At 54.2% G+C, this 24,436-nt stretch overlaps 6 protein-coding genes across 6 annotated transcripts; 2 read left to right on the plus strand and 4 right to left on the minus strand.

Moving 5' to 3' along the window:
- Positions 1-537: 537 nt before the first annotated feature.
- Positions 538-2,396, minus strand: MAM_03032 (Amino acid/polyamine transporter I; the record flags this gene model as incomplete). The annotated part of the gene is made up of 2 exons (XM_040821831.1): positions 538-1,720; positions 1,894-2,396. The coding sequence occupies 2 exons, from the start codon at positions 2,394-2,396 to the stop codon at positions 538-540; spliced, it is 1,686 nt and encodes a 561-aa protein (XP_040680400.1).
- Positions 2,397-7,441: 5,045 nt separating this feature from the next.
- MAM_03033 (TPR domain-containing protein) lies at positions 7,442-10,531 on the plus strand (the record flags this gene model as incomplete). The annotated part of the gene is made up of 1 exon (XM_040821832.1): positions 7,442-10,531. One exon carries the CDS (start codon positions 7,442-7,444, stop codon positions 10,529-10,531), a length of 3,090 nt encoding a protein of 1,029 aa, XP_040680401.1.
- A 659-nt stretch (positions 10,532-11,190) lies between these two features.
- MAM_03034 (GYF domain protein) lies at positions 11,191-16,000 on the minus strand (the record flags this gene model as incomplete). The annotated part of the gene is made up of 4 exons (XM_040821833.1): positions 11,191-11,444; positions 11,561-15,071; positions 15,150-15,552; positions 15,891-16,000. The coding sequence occupies 4 exons, from the start codon at positions 15,998-16,000 to the stop codon at positions 11,191-11,193; spliced, it is 4,278 nt and encodes a 1,425-aa protein (XP_040680402.1).
- A 1,216-nt stretch (positions 16,001-17,216) lies between these two features.
- MAM_03035 (AT hook, DNA-binding motif protein) lies at positions 17,217-18,653 on the minus strand (the record flags this gene model as incomplete). The annotated part of the gene is made up of 1 exon (XM_040821834.1): positions 17,217-18,653. One exon carries the CDS (start codon positions 18,651-18,653, stop codon positions 17,217-17,219), a length of 1,437 nt encoding a protein of 478 aa, XP_040680403.1.
- Positions 18,654-20,343: 1,690 nt separating this feature from the next.
- On the minus strand, positions 20,344-21,030 carry MAM_03036 (Ribonuclease P/MRP, p29 subunit; the record flags this gene model as incomplete). The annotated part of the gene is made up of 1 exon (XM_040821835.1): positions 20,344-21,030. One exon carries the CDS (start codon positions 21,028-21,030, stop codon positions 20,344-20,346), a length of 687 nt encoding a protein of 228 aa, XP_040680404.1.
- A 584-nt stretch (positions 21,031-21,614) lies between these two features.
- On the plus strand, positions 21,615-24,248 carry MAM_03037 (Phospholipid/glycerol acyltransferase; the record flags this gene model as incomplete). Its single annotated transcript, XM_040821836.1, has 3 exons — positions 21,615-21,790; positions 21,871-23,725; positions 23,784-24,248. 3 exons carry the CDS (start codon positions 21,615-21,617, stop codon positions 24,246-24,248), a joined length of 2,496 nt encoding a protein of 831 aa, XP_040680405.1.
- Between the last annotated feature and the right edge of the window lie 188 nt (positions 24,249-24,436).

The following is a 24,436-nucleotide window of genomic DNA, read 5'->3' on the forward strand; positions in this document are numbered from 1 at the left end:
CTTTATTCCATCTTTATATATGCCAAGGTCTTGTATAACTTGTATAATAAGCTGGCGCTGTATAGCTAGATTGCTGACAATTTCTACCTATTTCATCTGTTGCTTGTAGTGAGGACTATTTAGTCAAGTAGTTTTCATCTATTTCTACTTTTCTATTTTCTGTCTGCGGCTTCGTCTCTTATCATGCAATCCTTTGAAACGTAAAGACATAGCCGGCTCCCCGACGAAGATCGCAAAGGACAAACAAGCACTGTGGTCGTAGATTTTTCATTTCGTCATCTTGTCGGGGTATATAGTATGAACTTCCCAAACCCATCAGGGCAATAGCATCGGGAAAGCCAGCCATTTCTATCAGCCGTAGTCTAAACGTGTGACAACATGCGTCTTCTGCGCACATCACACTTTGGTCTCATACGGACCGAGGTAATGTCGACAACGCGCCAAGACAGAGTCTATGCACAAAAAAAAAAAGGCTTCAAACCATGTCATCACATGAAGCCGGAACCATGCGCAACCAACCATTGAGAGAAGAAAGACCTATTCATCTCCTTGGTGCGGTTTCCTCTTTCTGTTGATGCCCACAAGACGACCCATTTCAGTCCAGAAACCCACAGGCTCGTGCAAAAAGCTGGCCTCGTAGCGATCAATCGTTGGCCGCTCCCACAACAAGTCAGCCTCATGCGGCTTGACGAAGCGTGTACGCTTGATAATCTTCCAACCAAAGAAGAGAATGGGAGCCAGAATTTGCATCGTGTAGTTTCTGAAGAAACTTTCAACACTCCACGGAGCGAAAGCCGTGTATCCGTAGAAAATGACCACCAGAGTTTGCACGATGAGAGCAATGTAGGCACAGTACGGCTGGAACCTCCCGTAATATGGCATCGTCCTGCGGTCGATTCCCTGCACCTTGCAAGCGCGGTAGTAGAAGAGAAAAGTGACGGACATGGTCAGGTAATCGATGATACCACCAGCAGTGATGAGATCGACGAGCCACCCGACGACCTTCCTCGAGCCGTTGCCGACCTGAAGGAAGGAGAGAAAAGGAAAGCACATAACCACGCAGAAGCAGTAGATTGGGACACCGTTACTCCAGCACTTCCGCAGAAACGCCGGCGCACGACCCTCTAGGGCCAGACCGTAAAGAGATCGAGTTGCGCAGTAGGTGTACGTGTTTCCGGCGGAGAAGATGGACGTGAACATGAGGGCGTTCACAATATGAGGCAGAACTTCAATTCCCATATTCTTCATGGCGATGACATATGGCGAGGCAGCAGCACTGGTGCCGTCCGCCTCACCCCTCATGACGGCCTGGAGGGTCGGATCAGTCCAGGGCACAACAATGCCGACACACAGGGCACTCCCAAGGAAGAAGAGACCAAATCGCCAGTAAATTGTTTTGAACGCTGTTCTGATGTAGATTCGAGGGCGCTTGGCCTCGGCGGCAACCATCGAGACGTATTCCGGACCGACGACGGCAAACGCAGCGCTCCAGAGGGCACCGAGAAAGCCTTCGAAGCGGCCCAAAGCGCCCGTAGTGTGATACTCGGCGAATGCGCCAGGATCCTTCCAGTTTCGGAACCCGTAGCGGTCGTGGGACGGGTTGCCACCGAGCATCGTCACGAATGTAAACATGAAGAGCATAAAGAGGAGAATGACCTTGCCTCCGGAAAGCCAAAACTCGGCCTCTCCATAGGCACGAACGGCGAGAATATTTAATGAACTAGAATCCAAATGGAGCAATGTTTAGCATGCAACCTCTCAGAAACTGGGCAAGGAAAGGAGCATAGGCGAGAGAGGATTATACAGCGAGTTGTGCGCGCGCCATGACGGCAGCGACACAACAGCGTCAAATTCCCTTCCTCTGTCTACGCCCAATTGGAGCAGAAATCTTACGCATAGCAAATAATGACGGCAAGACAGATGCCAGCAGTAGGTCCTGGTTTTGTGACTTGTTCGTTCCAGAAGGACAAGACAAGATTCAGGGCGGTAATCTCAAAGGGAATCAAGAGAGCCTCGTAGATGAAGAAATTCCAACCAGTCATGAAACCAAGGGCATCATCAACCCAGTGGCCAGCCAAGCGGATAAAGCCACCAGAAACAGGCATCAGGACCGTCATTTCAGCCACGGAATTGTTCACACAAGCGAGGACCAAAGGATAGAGCGTGAAGGCAATAAACAAGCTGCCGGGACCGCCCTTTGCTAGACCGGAACCGATACTGACGAAGAGCGCAGTACCAATGGAACCGCCAATGGCCACGAGTTGGATCTGACGGTTATTGAGACGACGGTGCAGACCATCGGCATTATCGCCGACATAATCGCCGGCGAGGTCGCCAACCTCTGGAGATCCGGGGACCCCTATTTTGGAGCCCTTCTCCTCGTCGCTGGTCGCCATGATGGGCGGGGTTGAACTCGAAACTGGGAGTTGGAAGATCCTGTTCGGCGCGAGGCTTTTCACGGTGTTGGAGCACAAATGAAGCGTCAATCGCACGGGGACCGACCGAGAGAGCCCACCGATGGTCGGGGATAAAATCTTTTGCAGTGGCGGAAAGATGTCAGACGCCAGAAGTCTAAGCAGATGATGCTGGAGACACTCCCCGTTTCCCGTCTCTGCTCAATCAAGAGAGATGTGTGGTGTGATGAGGAGGAAGACCAGGGAGAAGGGAAAGAAAAGCAAGGAGGAGTGCACGGATGAGAGGGGAGGGATTCGAGAAAAGAAAAGAGGAAAGAGGGAAAGGAAACAGGAAAACTGAGGTGAGGCTGGAGAGAGCATGGGGGGGGGGAGGGTTCAGGATATCAAGGTATATATCCGGAGGCAAGGTATCATTTACCAAGGTCCAAGTCAAGCATGGGCAGTGAGACTCACGTTTAGCAAGTCGCAACAAGAAAGAACAAGAGACCGGTCAACAATGACAAGAAGCCTGCCTGTTCGGTGTTGACCATTCCAAGACGACGGAGTGGATCTGCAAGCAATACAGTTTCCGGAATCTTTGGAAGTACGTACTGTCGAGACCGAAATTATTGTCCGCGTGCACTGTTTCACTTTGTGGCGTTTGTGGCTTGTACCGTGTTTCTACTGTCCGAGTTATGTACCGCATTATCTATTGTTTGCGTTGTATCATGGCTTTTACGCTACTGCCAGGCACAGTGGGGTCCCCGCCTGGTGGTGATTGCTGTGCACATAAAGATGGCACGGCGGCCAACGCCCCGCGAGCATGATGCAGTCATGGCTCGGTTTTTTAGAGCAACTCCAAATAAGGTTATAGCTGATGACTTCGCGGTTACTGACAGAACTATTCATACTCAGCCGTTTGATACCTTTTTACGCTGGTGTGTTTACCAGGTTGGAGAGCGACGTGAGAGTGCAGAAGGTCACTTTCGCCACTCTGGGATCACTATTGGATTTCACAACAGGTAGAATACGCACAAAACAGCAAGTATTTAACGTTTTAGTCGATCTTCATCAAAATAATAGACTACAAATGCCATGGCCTCCACTACTTCCATGTACAGTATTCAATCCTAGATACGAGCAATAAGACACAATGTATTTGTCGGATAATGCCTCTGTAGACTGAAGTCGCAGAGCTTGGTGTAATAGCTGGATGTCATAGTCTCAGCTATTCTAACTAAACTTGGCCGAAAGTTGAATTCGGACAAGAGGGAGTTTTTTAGTATTAAGCAAAGGGCTGCAGATAGAGGCTGCAGCACAACAACGAACAATAACAATTTTGCAAAACAAGCTTAGTTGACGTTGACAATGAATCTCATATCGTGACAGTGTTATGTTCAACCATTGGCCTCTTGCTGAGTCTTTCATCAACTTCTGGGCTGTGGCCACGTTTATTGGTGGCTAGTTTAGTAGTACCACCAGAACGAGATCCTTCTGGTTGGTCTCCGAATGCAGCTAGGATGCGTGACTGAAAATTGAAATAAGGCTCGAAGGGAATGCTAATGCATTCAATGGTCGGCCAAATCGTAGGAGTCCTCGCCAAGTCCGGCCTTTCGAACATTTTGAGGTGTTCCGACACAACGGAGAGTTCAAACAGATGTATGAATCTGCAGTCGGACTCGTTCGTCACCAGAAGACATGCCTTGTTGAATTAGTAAATCGGAACAACGAAGTTATTGCATAGATGGCATACCCTATACGGTGATTCTAGATGCTTGGGGTGCCAGCGTTTACTTCGGCTTTGTCGCTGCGCAATCGAGAGTAATATGCAGAATAGATATGGGTCTTGAGACCATTTTGACGGCGTTATGCGCGATAATCTATCCCAAAATTTACAGTCTGGAGCGCTGCGAGATCTATTTTGACGCCGAATATATTTGCGGCGCTGCCTCTTGATCTCCGAGTAATGAATATAGCCTGTCAATGGGACGACGCCCTGGTTGTTCGGCTCGTCGAGTTGACTGTAGGGTAAAAAATAACGTACGGGGGTCGATGAGCAGGGCGGCCAGCGTAGAAAAACTCAGGGCCTGCACTATTCAAGGAAGCTTTAGCCTGGAACTGTGTCTCGTCATGTGCCGCTCTTATCAGCTCTTCCTGAAAGGGAGCTTGTCGCCTACTAGCAGCTTCTTGATGAATGAACCTTTTTATCTCAGGCGAGCTAGATACTACAAGGTGCTTAACCTCTTTCTGTATGCTGTAGTGGTCAATTGCATGAGAATCTTCGCCCTTATTCGATACAATGTATGCCCACGGTAAAATGGAACTTTTGAAATCTGACTTGTTGTCAGATATAACCATGAATAACCAAATGCATAATTATAGACGCCTAAGCGCCAAAGATATGAGGTACATGCCATGGCCGTGTCTCGCACTGTGTAAAGCCATTGGTCCGTGCGTAACTATAACAAAGGCAATGCCACCGGACAATAATAGTAGCGTACAGCAAGCACAAGCACTGGGCAAACAGACAATGGCTAGAAAATTGAGACCGGTCTCGAGAGACCTGAGTCAAGCCCTGGGCCTAAATAGTGGGACTTTCGACGGACATCAGTACCTCAAGACGCTAAAAAGAGCGCAGCGGAGCCAGGTACTCATTACTCTGCACTCCCAGCGTGGCGGCACAACACTAGGGCCGGACTAGGCTTGGCGGGGTTTTTCGCTGTTCCTGCCGCACTGTCTATTGCATCGAGTACCTGGGTACTTTTCAGTACGTAATTGAGTACGGAGTACTCCGTACAGAGTATAGAGTACGGAGTAGCTGGGGCTGCTTGCCTGTTCGCGGCGCAGCCAGCAGCTTTCCGGGGGGCTGCGAACGAGTGATGGGCAGGTGCAACAGCGGCGCAGCCGTGGGGCAGGGAGGCTAAAGATTAATAAAGCCCCAGACCGAGGTAAGTTGCCAAATACCTACTTAAGTACTTACCTAAGTACCGAGTAGCTAGGTGTACCTGCCTAGGCACTCCGCCAGGCTGTACATATCTGAGTCTCCCACTTGGTGACCGGATCATTGCCATCATACACAATAATACATTCACATTGGGGTCCTCGCTCAAACTGGGTTGCCTATCGAGTAGTATATGTGCCAGGACGTGGGCCACTACCCCGGCCGGAGAAAGACGCTGTCAGTGATGGACTCGCCGAGATCTGATCAAGTATGATCATGCCTGCATGGAAGCTACCGAACCTTCCAAGACACACAACAGGGTCGAATGGGAGAGCTAGCTTATCCAACCGAGACGGCCTGCAGCCATGACGCGGATCCCTTACAATTCACTGTTCTCGCGCCTCGTTCCTGGATAGACATTGTCCATGTTTACCTCCCCCCATTTTAACTCCCCAAGATCCCCGGAGCTCGTTGTTCTGCATGTCACATTTGGATTCCAGCGACGGCGTATTTCTTCTTCTTCTTGGGCGGAATGAGCAGGCCGCTTGTGGCTCTGGCAAATTCAGCTCCCGTACGCCTGTCGAGGGATGTGCGTACAGTCTCGTGGCTCAGAAACTGGCAAGGAACTCTATTGGATCCAAGCGCTAGCCGCGCCATTTTAACAGCTACAGATTCAGCCCATTTCGTCGTCGACGTGAGAAAAAAAAACTTGTTTCATGATGAGGGTCATGACATGATGGGGCGGCTTTGTCCTTCTCCATGGCGCGCAACAACTGGTGTAAAGAAAGGGCTTGTCCGCGAATGGATCGAAACGGAGACACCAGAGTGTGGCGCGTCCTGCAAAACGGAGTTGCACGAGGCACCGGCGCGGGCAAGGTTAATTTTTCAAACGCCACCCAAGGCTTCCAAGGGTCAAGACTCAAGACGGAGAGGCAAAAAGGCATGCGGGCCCGGCTGAGGATGGTGACGATAGCGTGGCAGTGAACAAAGCCAAGTAGAACTGGCCAACTGGAGCGTTCGATGTTGCGAGGGTGAATGTTCCATCTTGTCCATTGTCGTCTTCCAACGTCCACGGCCACGACTCCAGAACGATACAAATTTTGGCCACGGAACCGACGACAACGTGGTCAGCACCATGACGTCAGAAGTTGGCGGTCTGGCCATTCGCACTGTACAATCTTCTCTCGACCGGGGATCCGTTGCGTGGCGCTGCATGCAGGCGTGCGTATGTACGAGGATGGAGCCAAGCAAGGATGACTGTTTTTCCCTTGTTTTTAAGGCGTGTCGGCATACCAACCATGAACTTGCTGCGGCGTGCAGTCTCGGGAGCGCAGCGCAGCGCAGCGCAACACAACGCAACAATCCGAGAAAACCTCCAAAATCCAACTTGATCGTCTTGCCTGCCTGAGTGCTGAGGGAGGAAACGCGGTGTGGTGTGGCAACGGGATACGGCCAGAATGCACGAGTAAAATGCGCAGGACAGGCCTCCCTCTGTAACGGCAGCCCAGCCCATGCCCTCCCTCGTCGGCGGCTCCTTTTTTTTTTGTTCCTTCCTTCGATGCAGAATGCATACCGGAAGTACCTAGGTACCTTGGGCACAGCCACGCAGGTGCTCTCGGTTCGTCACCTTGGTACTTGCCCCTCCAAGTGAGAATTCCAAAACTGAGCCCCGCCCCCACCATCGGATGTACAAAATTTGTAGGTGCGGCCATTGCATCACAAGATTCAAGCAGCGAGACGAGGCCAAGTACGCCATAAATCAGTCTACGGAAAAGGGTAAAACCTCTTTTGCTTACCCATAATTGTTGTTGCGGTAATCATTATAGCTTCTTTTAAAAAAAAATCCACACCGTAATTTGTCAAAGCAGACCCTTGGCTGCGTAAACACCTTGTGCCATGACTGTGCAAAAATCTTCATCCGACGATGCGTCTCCCGTCCTCCTCCAGCTCCAACAAGACCTCAGCTACTTCGCCAACCAGAAAAGAAACTCCGGCCGCGCGCAAACCTTGACCAGTCAAGGCGTCTTCTGCGCCCCTAGACCATAGTCCCTTGAGTTTGACGAGCGAGGCTCCAGCTTGGACGAAGACGAGGGGGCCAAGACGAATGATGGCGGCGCAGAATCCGGAGCCTGCGGCCTGGAAACCATCAGCCTCGTCCTCGCACAGCGATGCCGCCACGAATCTCTCCCTCCTGGCCGAGGGCCAGCCCGCCGCTCTTTTGATCCAAGCTCATGTAGCCCAAGCTACGGGCTCGCTCCCTGCCGTCGATATATCTGGCCTTTCCTTTCCCGAGAGCCTCCTTGTCGGTCGGGCTGCTCTTGATATCTTTCTCCAAGCCAATGTTACCGGGCCTGTGGTGCCTGCAGACAAGCTTTCATTGATCCAGTCGAGATTTGGCAAGGCCTGGACTGCGGCGTCATCTGCTGCTACAGGCCGATCCGCCGCTCCGACGCAGTTGCATAAAACCTGTTTGGCTCATCTTGAGGTTGATGGCGTGTCTCCCTACAGCCATGTTCCTCATCTCGAGCTCTTCACCTTGGCTAGATACGTTTTCAGCTCGGTCCTGGCTAGCGAGTCCGTCATCACGGTGTATCCTCCTCCCCAAGATGTGGAAAGCAGCCCTGTCACCTATAGTCTGCCGTGGATGAGACTTCGCATCAACATCTGGCATTACAAGCTGCTTACCCAGCCAAGTCTCGGCCCGGGGTCAACCTTGACCAAGAGCTCGAAATGGAGCGAGGTTCCTACCTTGGCTTCCAGAATATTGTCTGACATGGACACTGTCCGTGTTCAAATCGCCGGCAATGAAGTGTCGTCTCAGACCGAATCATGGCATCCCCGAGACAAGGCCTTTTTTTTCGTTGAAGCTGCCAACAACTATATTCTTCTTGGACGCCATGAAAAGGCCATGGCGGCTCTCAAAGAGGCCACACGGACTACGGGGCTCAAGTACGCCTTGTCCGGTGCGCTTGGCAAGCGAACTAAATTCCAGGAGAAAGGTGTCAGTCAGCTGGTTGTTTTTGCCCGTAGCAGCGCTGACCAGCATCTAACTGACGACGATGGATGTGTTGATGAGGACGAGGCAAAGCCGGATGCGCTGAAGCTCAACGACGACACCCTTTTGGAGGAAATACAATTTTCAGCCCCTGATGGCAAGAATGAAACCGCAGACGAGGCATTACCACCCTCCTTGATGGACATGTCTCCGGATAACCAACCTCAGCTTGCCTCCCTTGATCAAATCATACTTCTCACAGAGGCAACTCTGAAAGATGCCTTTTCGCCCGTCGATGCTCTGACGTCACAAGAGATCCTCCCCTATGCTGTTCGAGTTCTGGCCGACAAATCTACCAACTGGCAGATCTATACACAGGCGCTTCTCGTACGGTCACGGATTGAAGTCCACCGCAGCAGGACAGTAGAGCGCGGTGTGCTGCAGCTACAGGCTGTGGCAGATCAGCTTCTCACAGACATGAATGCCGACACCGAGCCGACCAAAAAGTCTGACGATGCAGAAACTGAGAGCGAGGTGCCGGCGATTCAAATCACTGCTCCCGGCCACGAAAGTGCCATTCCGCCACCCATAACCCAGGTCCCTACGTCCTTCTTACCGGCCCCTAAAGCAACTGAATCAGCTCCCGCCCATGTTCGCCTCCGATACATCGATGCCCTCTCCACACCACTCCGATGGCACCTCGAGTCGGAGCTAGCATACGCGTGGGCCGGAGTTGGTTCTCTCACTTCCGCCCTCGAAATATTCAAGCGCTTGCGTCTTTGGGCAGAAGTTGCCTTGTGTCATGCCAGCGCCGCCGCCTCCGAGGACGAGGATGGCCGCGGTGCCGGCGGCGAAGAAAAGGCCAAGTCCATTGTCCGCTGGAGACTGTTCCATCCCACAGGCCAAGACGCTTCTGCAACATCTGATCCAGATGACCAAGACGTTGAAGACGTCATCCGTCTCAAACCGACCAGCTTTGAAGGCCCCGAACGGAGCCCTTCGCCACCCAATGCCCCCAGGCTTTGGTGCATACTAGGAGATCTGGACAACAACCCAAAGCACTACGAGCAGGCGTGGACAATCTCGAAACAGCGATATGCCAGGGCCCAAAAGTCTCTCGGAGAGTACTACCTCGCACAGAAAGACATGACAAAGGCGCGGGAGGCCTACAGGCTAGCCACCTCGGTCAACCGACTCAGCCCCGACCTCTGGGGTCGGCTCGGCGATATCAACCTCCGTCTGGGACAGTTTGACGACGCCGCGGAGGCATACAGCCGCTCCATCGGAAGTGCCAACGATGTAGCAGGCGGCGAAGACGCGAGAACGTGGAGCAACCTGGGCAGTGCCCTGTGGAGTCTGTCCTGCGAGGTGACCGCCGCTGCCAACAAGAAGGAAACCCGGGCCCGAAGCAGTCAAGCCAGAACCGTCACCCGCGCCGATGACGAAGAGGGCGGTCTCCTCGAGGACCCACGAGACAAGTCGCGCGACCCAGCCGCGTTGCTGTCGAAATCCCTGGCCGCCTACAAGAAGGGCGCGTCCATAGCCCACGACAACTGGCGCATCTGGGACAATGTCCTCACGCTGGCTGCTCGAATCCAGCCTCCCCGCGTCCCAGACATGGTCCTCGCCTTGACGCACATGCTGCGCGTCCGCAAGACCGAGGACGCCATCGACGCGGACGTCCTCGCCGCCCTCCTCCAGGACGCAGTCATCTCCAGGGAAAAGCCTGCCGGAACAGGCATCTACGAGCCGCCAAGAGGGTCCATGGAGCGCCTAGTCACGCGCCTCCTGGAAGAAGAGGTTGTGCCGCTCATCACACAGCGCGCCGAGCTGTGGTCCCTTGTTTCCCGTCTTCGCACCTGGCGAAGGGACTACGCCGGCGCCATTGATGCCTCTGAGCGGGCGTGGAGAGCAGCCGTGGGATCGTCTGGCAGCGGCCTCCTGCCAGGTGAGGTGGCCGCGGGCCCGGCAGACTGGACAATAGATCTCAAGGGATGGACAGAGGTGGTCAAGCGAACGGATGAGCTTGTCTCCATTTTGGAGAGCTGGGGCCACCATGTCGAAGCAGTCGGCGGCAAGTGGAGAGCAACAGCTCGCAGCGCGATTCGCAGCGTCATGAGCCGCGGGAAAGAGAATTGGCAGGGATCAGAAGGCTGGAACACGCTGGAAGGCCTGATGGAAGGTTTGAAGGTGTCCAAGTAAACGGAAGCTCATGAGAGGGCAAGGCGAAGTTGGAAGGAGGAGGACAGGGGGGCCAGAGATTGCGGAGGGGGGTTGGAATTTAAAAGCAAACAATACACGGGAGGCTTCTCGAGGGCAAAACATCACTGGGCGTGCAGAATTGTCTCGAGGGAATCCAGGAGAGATGGATGAAATCGAAAGCTAACAGGAACGACACATTGTGCGCCTTGAACACTAGCTTTTATTTTTATTTAACTTTTCTCTCCTTTCGAAATTTGCCCGACATGTCAGTCTGAACGCATGGGACCCTTGATAGTCAAGATTCGGACTGCATCATCCAAGGCTTTCGATGCAAGACGCTATTTGAATTTGGGAGTATTTGCCATGCCAGTTTGCCAATGTTTTCTGCACATATGGCGGATACTTCAAAGCTACCGTAACTTGGACAGATGGCTCCTGTTACACGCTGTGACATATCCTCATCGATGCCATCATACCTTGAGACATTTGCTCTTCTCCCGTGCCATCATCAAAAAACCACGCATCCTTAGTCCAGAACAGTCATCTCCAAACAAGGTGCAACAGCGGCGGTTTTGCATTCAGACGCACCACTGCAAGCTCCAATCACGGTTTCCATCCTAGGCTCGGCGTTCCTTCAAGTTGTGGAAGGGCGATTGGCTCTATTTCTTGCCCTTCTTTCGGCTTGGAACTACCTTAAAGCCGGCGCCTTGGATTCCGGCGTCGGCATCCTTGGGCTGAGCGCCGCCACTTCGCTTTGCAACTTCGCTCCATCCACCTCCGGCGGCGGCGGTTTTCGCAGCTTCTCCGGGCGACTGTTTCTCCACGACACCTTTCTCGGCCAGCTTTTTACGCCGCACATACTCGGCGGCGAAGCGGTTGCCATCCATTGTGGTAGAGCTGGCGTAGACGGCATCTGCGATTATGCTAGAGTCCAGAGGAAACATGTTCAAGTCGGCTTGGAACGAAGTGACTGCCGATAACAAAGTTAGCCCGAGGCCTTCGCTGCACTGGCAGTGCATTGGGACTTACCATCACACGTGAGCCCCCCCCTGGAGAGTTCTCTCAGGGTCCATTTGCTGAACTCTTCCATTGCTACGTTGGCGGGCTCAGCCTTGTTGACCACATTGCCAACAGTCGAAGCTGTTTTGCTGGCAGGTCTCCCGGGCGTTGAAGCTTGTGCCTTGACGCTGGATGCGCTCAAAGACCGTGAAACTTGGGCAACAGCTGGTCCAGTCGGTACCTTGACCTTGCCGCCGGCGCCAACGGTTGCCCAACCGGCAACGGATGGGCTTGCAGCCTGGGGCATGCCTGGAGGGGGTAATGGATTAGGCTTGCCCGCGAGGTTGGCATAGCTCTTGGAAGCATTCGCTGGAATTGCGGCGTGGCTGTTTACATCCCTTGCCTTCTGTTTGCGGAACTCCTCCTCACGCTGAATTTCGGCCAATGTCTTCTTACTACTGGCGGAGCTAGACGTCGTGGCTCCGGAAGACGTTCCCTTGCTGGTCCCCGGCTTGATCCACGGGCTAGAAGCAGAGACCGGAGAGCCGTGCCCCCAGGTGCTTGTGGCAGGAAGGCCCGCGGCGGCGGCGGCGGCGGCGGCCTGCTTTTCCTTTTCTCGCACCAAGGCAGTCTCCTGCTCCGTTGCAGCTTTGCGGAGGGCGGCGGCTGCTTCTTCGGCCTTGGCGGCCTTGCGAGCCTCAGCCTCTTGAATCTCCTTCAAGCTGGGTCCTTTTGTCCCCTCTTGACCTGGCTCCTTGGCCCAGGGAGCCAGGGGTGGAGGTTGAGCTGCATCCGGCGTACCGTTTTGAGATCGGCTATATTGCTCAGGTAGATTGGATCGTGCTCGCTGAGCTGTCGGTGCGGGGAGAGGCGTAGCAGATGAAGGAGGAGGGAATGGCATCGGCATGCCAAGCTCTGCTGGCTGAGCACTTGCTGCGGCAGCAGCCTGTGCCTTCTGCACCTGTTGGGTGAGCGACAAGGCCTCATCCTCGGAAATCTTCTTCTTCCCTTTGACGCTCCGTGAAGAATGCTGATGAGCAGCAGAAGCATCACGGGTAGCGTCCACAGCAAAACCAGTTTCGTTCTCGCTTGCCAAATCCGCCAACCGCTCTGCGTCACGCTCTGCACGTAGCGCCTCGAATTCCTTCAGCCTACCACGAAAGCCTTCCTGGTCCTCGGGAAGTTGCTCGGTGTCAGGGAGCCCCCTCCTAAATCCCGTGTCTGCACCCTGCTGCTGATCGTCCGTTGCCTCCTCACCAGGACCACGCATAGTTGCAAGAACCTCACGCTCGGCCACAGATAGGCCGACCAACTCGTCTACTCTGAAGGGGTCCCCGTTCCCCAGGCCACCTCTACCGGCGACCTGGACCCCGGTTTGAGTATCGGTAAAAGAGCCGTGCTGCGGAGCGACGGCTCCGATGGGCTGCTGCTGCTGGGGAGGAACACCAATGGGCGATGTCATGCTGCCGAAGCTTGGCTGGCTTTGCAGACTATGGGCGCTGGAGTGATGTTGGAGCCCGGGCCCTGGCATTGGGAACTTGGGCATGGTCTGTTGACGCATCATATACTCTCGTTGCTGGGCCATCATGTACTGCTCCTCCTGCTTTCTTCGTTCGAGATTATTCTGCTCCTCTGCAGTGAGGGTTCTACCAAAACTGGGGAACACTCCACTCAGTGGTGGGATAACACCACCACCAGTCGTTGGGTTGAATGGGCCTCCTGGAGGAGCTGGGCCATGTGGGATACCAATTTGAGGCACCAAGAATGGTTCACGTGAATTGCCAATGCGGCGTATCAGCTGACCAAGGGGTTCGAAATCCGAATCCTCAATCTTCTTGACCCGAAGATCAGGCGTGAAGAAGTTGGCTTTGTACCAGTCGTTCATCTCTAGTCCGGTAAAAGGCCCTTGCATGTGTCCTTGAGGATCAAGATATACCCACCTCATTCTATCAGGCATAACCATCTGTCTCGTTTGACTTCCAGAAGGGTCTGCATTTCCTTGGGCACCACCGAAGGGAATTCCACCGGTAACTGGCGTGAACGACTGAGATGCTCCGACCCCGGCCTGTTGGGCATTGTCAGGAGCACCGAAACCAGGATGAGACCTGCCATTGTCGCTTGATGGGAACATGTCCTCGAAGACGCCCCTGTTGGGTCGCATGGGGCTTTCGATATCCCCCGGTGCTGGGCCGGGCAAATTGCTCCGGCCAATGGCGCCTAGGGGGTGGCCCTGCAATGCGTCGTTCATGCCATGCTCCTGGTCATGGCCTTGCATTTGGGTCTGCATTGCTGTAGGGAAGAGGGACCCGAGTTTGCTTCCACGGGCGACGCTCGCGGCGCCAAGACCAGCACCAGGGCCTCCAAACACGTTGCTCAAGTTGGACAAAGCAGGCGACTGCATGTCTCCAACGGGACTGAACAAAGAGCTGCCAAATGCATTGCTCAAGTTGGGCCGTTCTCTATCTGGCGTGCCTGTAGATGGCCCGGCCGGGGCTGGCCACCCTGACAAACCTCCCAGCGGATAACCTTTGGCACCGACGCTCGATGTCTGACTGCGGTCACTACCTTCAAAATTAGGCGCACCGAATCCCCTGGATATGGACCCAAAGTTGGCTGGTGGTTCGCTATGGCCTGGTGCGAGGGCTTGTTCACCAACGCTGGCATCCGTTTCATCGTGTTCGTGACGCTCCGCAGGGGGGCTGCGATACGGATTGGTCTCTGACGGACTGGCCGGCCCCTCTTGCCCAGGTTGCAGTCCGAGATTGAGCCCCGACATACCGAAGTCGCCCGTTGAACCTTTCACAGGGGTGCCAAGAACACCGATGAGACTGACATTCGAGTGTCCAACAGAGCCGGTATCTTGTGCGCCACCCAGGACGGCGCTTCCAGACAATTCGTCGTCGCCAAATGGGTCAGTGTCAGTGCGAGGACGCGTTCGCCAAGAGTGCTGGGATGGCGGATTTTGGACGTCGACAGATTTGGCAACATTGTTTTCCGAAGTATCCTTTGGAATCAGATGAGCCAATCGGCTGCCACTGGCACCGGCCGCAGCGCCGCCAGCCCTCCTGTCGCCAACCACGGATGAAGACGGCATGGCAAAGTTGCCAAAACCGCCCCCAGCAGGGGTCGTCGGGTTCGAAGGCCACATGGATGCCATTCCAGCACTGCCGGCGGGGTTTGGACGTACAAAGTTGGCGAAGGGCAGCTTGGCGGTGGGCTCCCGCGCGGCTGCGTCAACTTCACCGTCATCTGGTTCAGACTCTCGCAAATCAATGCTCTTTCGTTGCGTCCAGGGCGAAAGATCGTCCCGAGAGAACCTACTGGATGCTGTCGGCGAAGCAAGGGCACCGCTGAAAGGGTTCGACTCAATAGTCTCGCGTCGTCGTGTTCCCGGTCTTGTAGCGGACGAGGGAGAAATGACGCCAAACGTGCCTCCGGAACCCAGGGAAACTGAGGATTTCCGGCCGTTGGCGTTTCCCTGATGGCCCTCTTTGTTTTGCGTAGGAGGTTTCAGAGGCGAGTTGATCTCGGTAGAAAAGGCCTGCATCAGAGAGAATGGCGTTAGCCCGCCGTGAAAGTAGGCACGGGTGGCCTAATGGAGTCGGGTCGGGAAACCTACCTCCTTCTCCTCCGTCGAGAATTCGTGCAAGCCCATGGGGGCAGTATGCCCGTCATGATCCCAGCAGGCGCCGGGTTCCTGTGGAACATGAGTGTCGTTGGTTTTCCCCCAGCCCCTGGCATTGCCACCATTGACATGTGTCGGGTCCCATCCTGGTATGAAGAGGCGCGACGGATCATCACCTGGCTTTTGCGACCGAAACATGCCCAACAGATCGCCCCTGGTGTATCGTGCAGGGCCGACCTCATAGCTCGGGGGCAGCGCTGGGGTTGTATCAACCGAGATTGGTTGCTGAACGGCGTGGTCGGCCGGGGGAACTGGTTGTGAAGCTTGGGCGATGGGAGTAGTTGAGGAGCGCCGGAGAGTGAGGGTGCCATTAGCAGATCGACCGTCTCTGCGCGACCTAGACAGAGTGGTTAGCGGTAGTCGCGCAAACTTGATGACGCCTGCAACTTCCAGTCGATTGCAAAAGAGACACGGGATAGAAGCTGGGCACCAGGCGGCATCCGCACTGGCCACACGTGCCCATGCTCATGCTCATGCCCATGCCCATGCCCATGCCCATGAATCTGAGGCGCGGTGCGTGGTGACGGAAAAAAAAAATTCACCTGGTGCCATTGCCGCACGAAAGCATCTCCAAGGGAAAATCCAAACCGTGTCGTCACCACATCAATATCAAGCACGGAATGTGCGCGGATATTGGTGGCGAAGAGAGCAACAACGAGGAAATACCACACTCACCAGTCGCCCGCAGCAGCTCCCCTTCCATCTCCTCTGCCGCCCCTCGCATCCCGATTCGCATTCTGGCCAGCTGCAGCCGAGGCAAAGCTGGAAGGAAGATTGGACGCCATGTTGTTCCTCACACAGGATCGTGTTATGTTGTGCTAGAGTGTCGCGCTTCGCCAAAGGCTTCTTTTCGTCCGGGTTTTGTGGTGGACGGAAGGTCAACAAGGGCGAATGGATGAGTGTCGGTGCAATGCTGGCTGTACAGGCGAGAACAGTAGATGCAAAAGATGCTTTCGGAGCGACTTAGCAATGCAAAAAAAAAAAAAAATACTCGTAGAGGGCCGATGGAGAGGTCGCGTTTGGCATATAAAGCGTGAGGTGGAAGTTTGGTGGAAAGCTAGTTGAGCTGTGAGGCCAAGGCGGGAAAAACCTGAGGTTTGGCAAAAGGCAAAATTGCAGAACGGACTAGTCAAGTCGAGGTGCAGCCACTCGCCTCCCGGGGTCGCCTCCAGAAAGGCCAGGCAAGGCAAGGCCCTCAGACAAACAACCTCCCCCCTCCACCACCCACCCCCGGAGGGAGTGACGGCGCAATGGCGGGCCAAACAGAAGCAGGCGCAAGTGGCTGGTCCCCATGTCCTCTGAGTGGCTGGAAGCTGCGAGGCAGGCGACGCTAAGCCAGAACGAGGCCGTCCGAGCTTTAACCGCCACCGCTTAGTGAGGGCTGAATCCTAACGTGGAGAACACTTGAACATTCCAGCTTCTAGGCAACGCATGTCTGCAATCACCGTCTGTTGTCTGTTGCGTCTTTTGCGGTCATGGTTATTACAAGTCGTGTGGTTCTGTCATGACGCCATAGCTGATTTCTGCCCGGCCACACGCAACCGTGTCAGTGGTTTGTTGTCCAAGGGTGACTTGACTGACTGTGCTTTGAACGCTTTGGGCCTCGCTTAAGCACTTGTGCGGGTTGCCCTGTTCATGAAGACACACGAGCTCTTACCAGCCAGCTAAAAATTATCGTGTGCTGGCCCAGCGTCTGGATCATTACGCTGTCTTGTAGAATCTCTTGGCACACCTACTCCATACTTGGTATTAACTTGCTACAAATTCGCCACGGTGTATTAATGGAAGCGAACTTGCGATCTGGCCACCAAGTCAGCATCGAGCATGGCTGACAACCTTACGTTGTCACGCTCAGCATCTGTAATGACAACTCATTGCTTCGTCAAGCTTCCGGGATTCTTCCCTCTAGGGTGCTTGTCCTATGCATATTTCATACTCATCATATCCCATAACCACAGTTCAAATCGTGAAAAGACAGTCAACGACACACACCCCTTTGCCTCATTTGCGGATGACTTTCAATAACGGCGCGATTCTCGTATTCTTGCTCAATCCAATACGATACAATGGGCGTCCTGAAGCCCCCGCTGGCGTCGATGGTGTTCTTCCCGCCGTTTTTTCCACGGCGCAAGTGCTTATGTCAACTTTCGTCTCCGACGTAGACCTTTCTGTCTCCGTCTCCGGTGTTCCTTTCGTCGCCGGTTTGGCTGCCGCGTGGCTCTCCGTCTCAGCGACATCTGGTCCCAAGTGCTTAATCTGTTCCACCTTTGAATCTGGTTGCTGTTTTATAGTCGGCTTTGTCTGGACAGATGCAGGGATGGCCGACGCAGTCTCTTCTTGTACCTCGTCGTCATTATCGGGTTTGAGTACCGCCGCTGTTTTTTTCGGTCTTCCACGTTTCCTTTTAACATTTGCTTCAAGATCCTTTCCCCCTTCATCTTCCTTCGCTGCAGCCGTATCCTTTTTTCGGGGACGACCCCTCTGTTTCCTTTTCTCCGTCGGCCTCGGCATCTCTTCGAGAGCCAAGCCGTTATCCTGTTTAGCCCCACCAGGCGCGTAAGCCACCCCCTGTTCATTCTCATCATCTGAAATAACCACCAACTTTTCCCCGTCTGTTCCCTTTGCTGCACCACCTTGATTTTCCGAGACCGGGATAAGCACGGGGCCAGGAGGCGAACAATCCCGCGTCGTAGCCCCCCGAGTAGGCTTTGGGTTTCTGATGCCAGGGGACGCCTCGAGCAACTCCACGTCGTTTGACCTCGGCGTATTTAGATTAGTTGCGGTCCCACTGGACATGGCGTTCACACAGCGCTGCTCCAGAGGTTTCGTCGCGGGGTTCAACGCGCCGCCGTGAACAGATGCATGCCGCTCCTTTTGACTTGCCAATGCTGTAGGCGCCACCATAAGGGACGGATCGCTGACGGGCGCCGTCGAAACCAAGTCGTCTGAGCCTCTATGTCGTCCGACCCGCCTCTTCTTCCTGCTTTGTGCGGTCGTCTCGGGCAGCTCATCCTCCTGGCTGACGTATCCTATGTCGTCTAGCTGTCGTCGCAGGCCCCTTGTGATTTTAGTCCTGGGATTCAACGAGCCGTCTTGCTTCTTGGATGGCCTGGGCTGTGGAAAGTCCGGGCTGCTAGGGACGTCCCACAGGCTCTTGTTGTGTATGACTGTTCCCCTGGTCTCCTGGAAGCCAATGTCGAATGATGAGACGTCCATGACTTCACCGCTTTCTTTGATGCGATGCGTTACATGTTGATTAGCCGCGTCCCGATGCTCGTTGTAGATATTCTTGAAGAAGGTCGGGTCCGTTGAACCGGATGGGTGCGTCGTCGTCGTGGGTGATGAATTCGGTAAAAGGACTGCCTCTGTGATGCTCTCGGGGGAAGAAGCTGCGTCTGACTCATCTACGTCCGAGTCTGCAATGACAGCTGATGTCATTTTGTGGCGAAGTCGGGATTTTGTAGCTGTCAGTTCGGCAAGGCTATCCGTCTTGCCCGTGGTTGGGGATACGCGTGGAAGCGGCCGCGTCAAGGGCTGACGCGGATGCACGTGACACCGTTCAAGATAAAAACTTCCACACAGACACTGTCATGTAAATGTGAGTGGAGATAAAAGTTGATCCCAAGAAAAGGTGTGCCTCGGAATTTATCGCACTGCTAGTTTGGAGGCACTCGACGTTTCTGCCGGTCGACATTCCACTTCCCCTTCGTCTGCCCTGCCCTTGCTCAGTTGATGTGAAATGTCTTGAAGTATTTAAGTAAGCTGCCTTGCTGCACAGGTGTACAGGTGTCTTCGGCCGCCGGCCAGGTGTCCCCTGCTCACACCATCGGCCGTTGACCCCACGCCGGTCCCATTTGTTCCGCATCGTCTGCAGAGTCTCGAATCTGCTACACACCAAAACCTCGTAGGTGGTGGTGCCAGGCAAATGTATGTACTTTCTCGCATTGCACAGTTGGAATCCTCGACCCCTAATAATCATCTACTGAACTCCTACCCTTCTCTGTCATGCCCAGGACATTGGCGCCTTCCCTTCCTTTGTGGTTCCGGATTGACATGTATAGTAAGCGTCGGCTCGACCGTCATACCGACCCAACCTTGACAATCTGACCCCTGCCAGAGTACGGAGTAATACCAGAGTGCTCCGTGCTTCGTTTTCCTCTGGACAGGTTTCGTGATTTAGAAGGAAGGATTGAAACCGTTTGCTTCGAGGCCAGATTGCCACGCCATAATGCTAGCTCGCTGTCCGTTCTTGACTGGACATCGAGCCTTTCCTTGCCGTCCATACTCGCGTTTTTGGGTTTCTGTACACTCGCGTGACTCACGCGAGGACGAGCTAAGGGATTGAAACTTGAGAGCGGCCCATCAGCGACCCAAGTAGTAAGCTAACTCATACAATACCGAACACTCCGGTAAAGGATTTGCCTTTTCTCTTAACTCCGGTACTGTATTCGTCTTTGACAAGGCTTTCGCATGGCTAGCGAACCAGGTTTTACCTCCCATATCCCCGACCGAGGGCTTGATCGCCACGCCAAAAGTTGAACTCAGACCGAAGTCATGGGTGTTCAGGTCTAATCGGGCACGCGGTACGTCTGGAGTATATACTTTTTGCCGATTGATAATATATAGGACTGGAGAGCAACACTAGGCGCCATGTCCATGTTTCGTGACCATTCCGAGTACGTCATTCTACCGGTCAAGTCAGGTTATGCAGCTATATAGAAGCCGCGCATAGACCCGGTAGTTCCTCATTTCCTAATCGCACCCGTGTTGTAGGACAAGTTTGTAAGAGTACAAGCCCGTCGGTTGTACGATTGATGACACAAAAACATGCCGAATCCCTGAATGAGGAGCCTTTGATGAAATCATTTGCCATGTCCAAGTTGTGACTCGACACTGCTTCGCAGTGCGTAGTGTTATTTCTTGATGAATCTGTGATGTGAGGCGGGAGAAGAGTTCGAAAAGTCGGACTACTTGAACTACTTGAGCTACTCGAGTCGAAGTCTTTGTCGCAAAGAATGCTGTGAAAGCGAATCCTTGGATGAATTGTTGTCGACGGTTTCAGTATAGGCTTCTGGCCAAGATGTCGACCCCCAAGATCAAAGAATGGATCAATACCATCAGATCGTCATCAAAGATCGGGAAGAAAGTGTTGTTTAAATTTTCGGTTGGCGCGGTCCGCGGAGCGAAGCATGAGTTGGTCGCCCAGGACTTCAAACACAAAGGGCTTCGAGGCAGTGGTCGCATCAGCTGTCTCGGGCTTGATCTCGATGCGAAAAGTCGTTCCTTCTTTGGGAATAACCTTGATGCCCTTCTTTTCCGTAATTATCTCCACAACGAACTTGCGATCGCGAACAATGATGCCCTTCAGGCCAACACGTCCCGTACATCGGCTTCTGACGACCTCGGTAAGTGCCCCGTGAAGTTCTGCGCTGGCCAGCTTGGCCGCTGCTTCAGGGCCACCGCGGAATATGTCTTGTCCCAGGACTTCCCTTGCATAGCCTTGCCATAGTTCGTAGAGCGGTTCATATATGCTGTATTTCTGGCCATCCTTGGGGATATCGTAAAGCCCCAGGTTCCTGCGCTCTCGGGACGAGAGAGGCCTCGGACGGGTCTTTCTCCTTGCCTTCTTTTGGTCCCGAATCCTTCTTCGCGCCGTTCGAGCATTGAGTGCGGCTGGCGAGGGGGAAGATGGCCGAAGGTGCAGAGTACGGTGCTGGATTTTCTCACTGTAGATGCGGTTGACGCTATCGGGAGAGTGGGCTCTGGCAAGCAGATCCTTGATCAGCTGCTGGGCTTGGGGCGTTGAAGTCGCCATATGAGCCGGCTCGTGACAACGGCTATAGACTCGTGTACTGACGGGAGGTTGTCGAGGGTTGCGAGGTGGCGAGGTGTGACCATGCAGACAAGTTATCTGGCTGAACACTTTCTGGGCTCGCCTTCAAGTTCTTTTCAGTGTCTGGGCAGCCCCACATGCGCCGGCCGGCGCGTAAGTAACTAGTACCTACTTAGTACGCACCTGCAGGCTGCAGCAGCGGACAACTTTGAGTTTACAGGGCCAGCAGTGCCTCGCCGCAGGCGTCTCGGCCGGTGTCAGGCGGCGGTCATTGGCGGCGACTTGTCACCCGAGTTTTTGTTGACGGATGGATGAATGACTTCACATGTTGGCCGCTCCCTCGGCTGGTCGCTGACATCAATCGATCGGCCATTTTCCCCCACAATATTTCCCCGGCCGCCCGCTCGTGGGCTGTCTAGAATCTCAACTCGATCCTAAAAGTATCGACTTTCGTTGGCATGTCGTACTGCTTAAGCTTTCTGCTTGATGGTAATCCCAACGATCACTAGCATAATCTCCAAGTGTTCGCTTCAACCATCTCGCGCCACCCCATCGCCGGTAGAAACATGCCATCCAGCGACGACCCCCCCGAAGCGGGCAGCAGCTCCGCGCCTGATTTACAGATTCTTGGTGATGAGATAACCCTGCAGCCCAGTGGTTACGTTGCGCCGGAGGGCGGCCATGAGGGCAAGGAGGAGGCACTGATGAACCAGTTCGCCTCGTTCCGTGCTGAGCCTTTACAGTAACGCCCCCGACATATCTCAAGAAAGCGGCGTGGGCTGAAGCACAAAGCTGACCGATTGTCCTTGTCCTGTACTGTAGGTTCCTCCGAGAAGTGTCGCTGTACGTTTCGGGCCAGGGCTGGCGAGCATATGATAATGTCATCGGTCAACCGGTCTTTTATTCCGGCTTTTCGGAGAATATGAAGTCCATGGTTCTGTCAGCACCACTGCTTCAGGAACGCATCACAAAGCTCGCCAAGGACAGGGTCGCCGTCGAAGTTCAGGAAGGACTGATTAACAAGCAAGACAAAGACTTTGGCGTCAAGTGTGCCCAGAGGCGAAACGCTCTGGAGAATGGGCTCCAGGAGGTTGCAGACAAGATGACTGATGACATGATCTGCAAAATGGAGAGCAAGACATTCATTCGCGGAGCCTATTATATGGTTACCCAGCTTCTGACTAGAGCCTATCACCAAGGGATTCACGTGTCCAGCGAGGAAGTCTTGCGTCTACGGAGGGTCGCCGAAGTCGCCGCCAAGAAGAAACAGAGCATCGTCTTCCTACCCAGCCACCGATCTCACGTCGATTACGTTTCGCTGCAACTCATTTGCTATCGCCTCGGCTTAACATTACCCATTGTCGTTGCCGGGGATAATCTCAACTTCCCGCTTGTCGGCAGCTTCCTGCAGCATGCGGGTGCCATGTGGATCAGACGATCATTTGGTGATGATGCTTTATACACCACGTTGGTGCAGAGCTACATCGACACCTTGCTCCAAGAGGGCTACAACTTCGAATGTTTTATCGAAGGGGGCCGCTCTCGCACCGGGAAGCTGTTGCCGCCAAAATTTGGCATTCTTAGCTTCATTCTCGACAGCATTTTGTCCGGGCGAGTTGACGACGCAATTGTCTGTCCCGTCAGTACTCAGTACGACAAAGTTATTGAAACCGAAGGCTATGTCACCGAGTTGCTCGGAGTGCCAAAAAAGAAGGAGAACCTGGCAGATTTCGTCTCGGGCGGCTCGTCTGTTCTTTCGTTGAAGCTTGGCAGGGTTGACGTCAGGTTTCACGAGCCATGGAGCCTGCGCAAGTTTGTTGACGAGCAGTTGTCTCGCCTTTCTTCGATCCCCCCCGGCCTGGACACGGACCATCACAACCCTGATGTGAGGGCCGCCCGTGAAAAGATTCTGCGGACCATGGGTTACAAGGTGCTGAGTGACATCAATGCCGTGTCCGTCGTCATGCCAACAGCTCTTATTGGCACCGTTCTTCTTACTCTGCGTGGCCGTGGCGTTGGCCTACAAGAGTTGATCCGCCGCGTCGAGTGGCTCACTGCCCGGATTCGCGCCAAGGGAGGGCGTGTCGCTCACTTTGGAAATGCGCCCACGTCTGATATTATCAACCGTGGTTTGGACGTGCTCGGTAAGGACCTCGTCGGCGTTGTCAACGGCTTAGCTGAGCCGACCTTCTATGCGGTTGACCGTTTCCAATTGTCCTTCTACCGAAACATGACGATTCATTTGTTCATCTACGAGGCCTTGGTCAGTGCGGCAATGTACATGCACGTCAAGCGCGGCGGCGGGCCGGCCATGCAAGACATTTCATACGCAGAACTGAAGGATCAAGTGTTCTTCTTGTCTTCGCTGTTCCGCGGCGAGTTTATTTTCGGACCGGATGGCCTAGTCACGAATTTGGATAATACCCTGCGTGGCCTCGAGGCCGACCATATCGTTCGACTCGACCGTGATGAGGGCGGCAGTGTCACCACGATCGGGCTGTCCGCGGAGGAACGCAAGGCAGGCCGCGAGAACTACGATTTCTATTGTTTCCTGATTTGGCCGTTCATAGAAGCCAGCTGGCTCGCGGCAGTCTCCCTCATGGGCTTGTCCCCACCACTCGGGAGCAACGGAGACATCTGGGTTGAGCAAAACAAGGCACAGAACAGCGCTCAGCTAGTAAGTGCATGGCTGGAAATTGGCACGTCTGCCCTACATTTGCACTGACCATGAACAGTTGGGTAAAACGCTGTACCACCAAGGAGATTTGTCGTATTTTGAAGCCGTGAACAAGGAGACGCTCAAGAACTCGTACACCCGCTTCGAGCAAGATCAAATCATTCACGTGGTCAAGTCCAAAGACCCCAAGATCCCGCCCAGAATGCAGCTAGATTCGGAATGGCGGCCGTCGCGGGACGCCGAGACGGGCGCCCTCGTTGCTGCAGGCAAGCTCTGGGACTTTACCGAAAAGATTGCCAGTTCACGGCGAGAAGGCAAGAACCGACGCGACGGGGCCACGGTCAGCGTGCGCGTGCTGAGGTTGACGGACCAGTTGGGAGCCAAGCTATTCGCCGATGCCGTCGACGGCGACAAGCACGGTAAGAACAAGGTCCCCAGCCGGCTCAGCGTCGAGGAGCAGGAGGCGCACACGAGGGATGTGCGGCGCAGGAAGAAGAAGCTGCACCAGCGGGCACATTTGTAAAACACGAATCTGTATATACTCTCACGAGCAGGAAAGAAGTCTATGCGCATGAAGATCAACGTGGACGCTTTTGCATGCCGTGGCTCCGCCTTGACGACCTCGTCCCCGCGTAAAGCACCCAAACACGTAGTTGCCAAAACGAGTCGAGGCGGATGGCGCGGAGTCGTGCGCCCCTTTATAAATGTACA

This window comes from Metarhizium album (genome assembly GCF_000804445.1).
Source record: "Metarhizium album ARSEF 1941 chromosome Unknown scaffold_5, whole genome shotgun sequence".
In the NCBI taxonomy this organism is placed as follows: domain Eukaryota; kingdom Fungi; phylum Ascomycota; class Sordariomycetes; order Hypocreales; family Clavicipitaceae; genus Metarhizium; species Metarhizium album.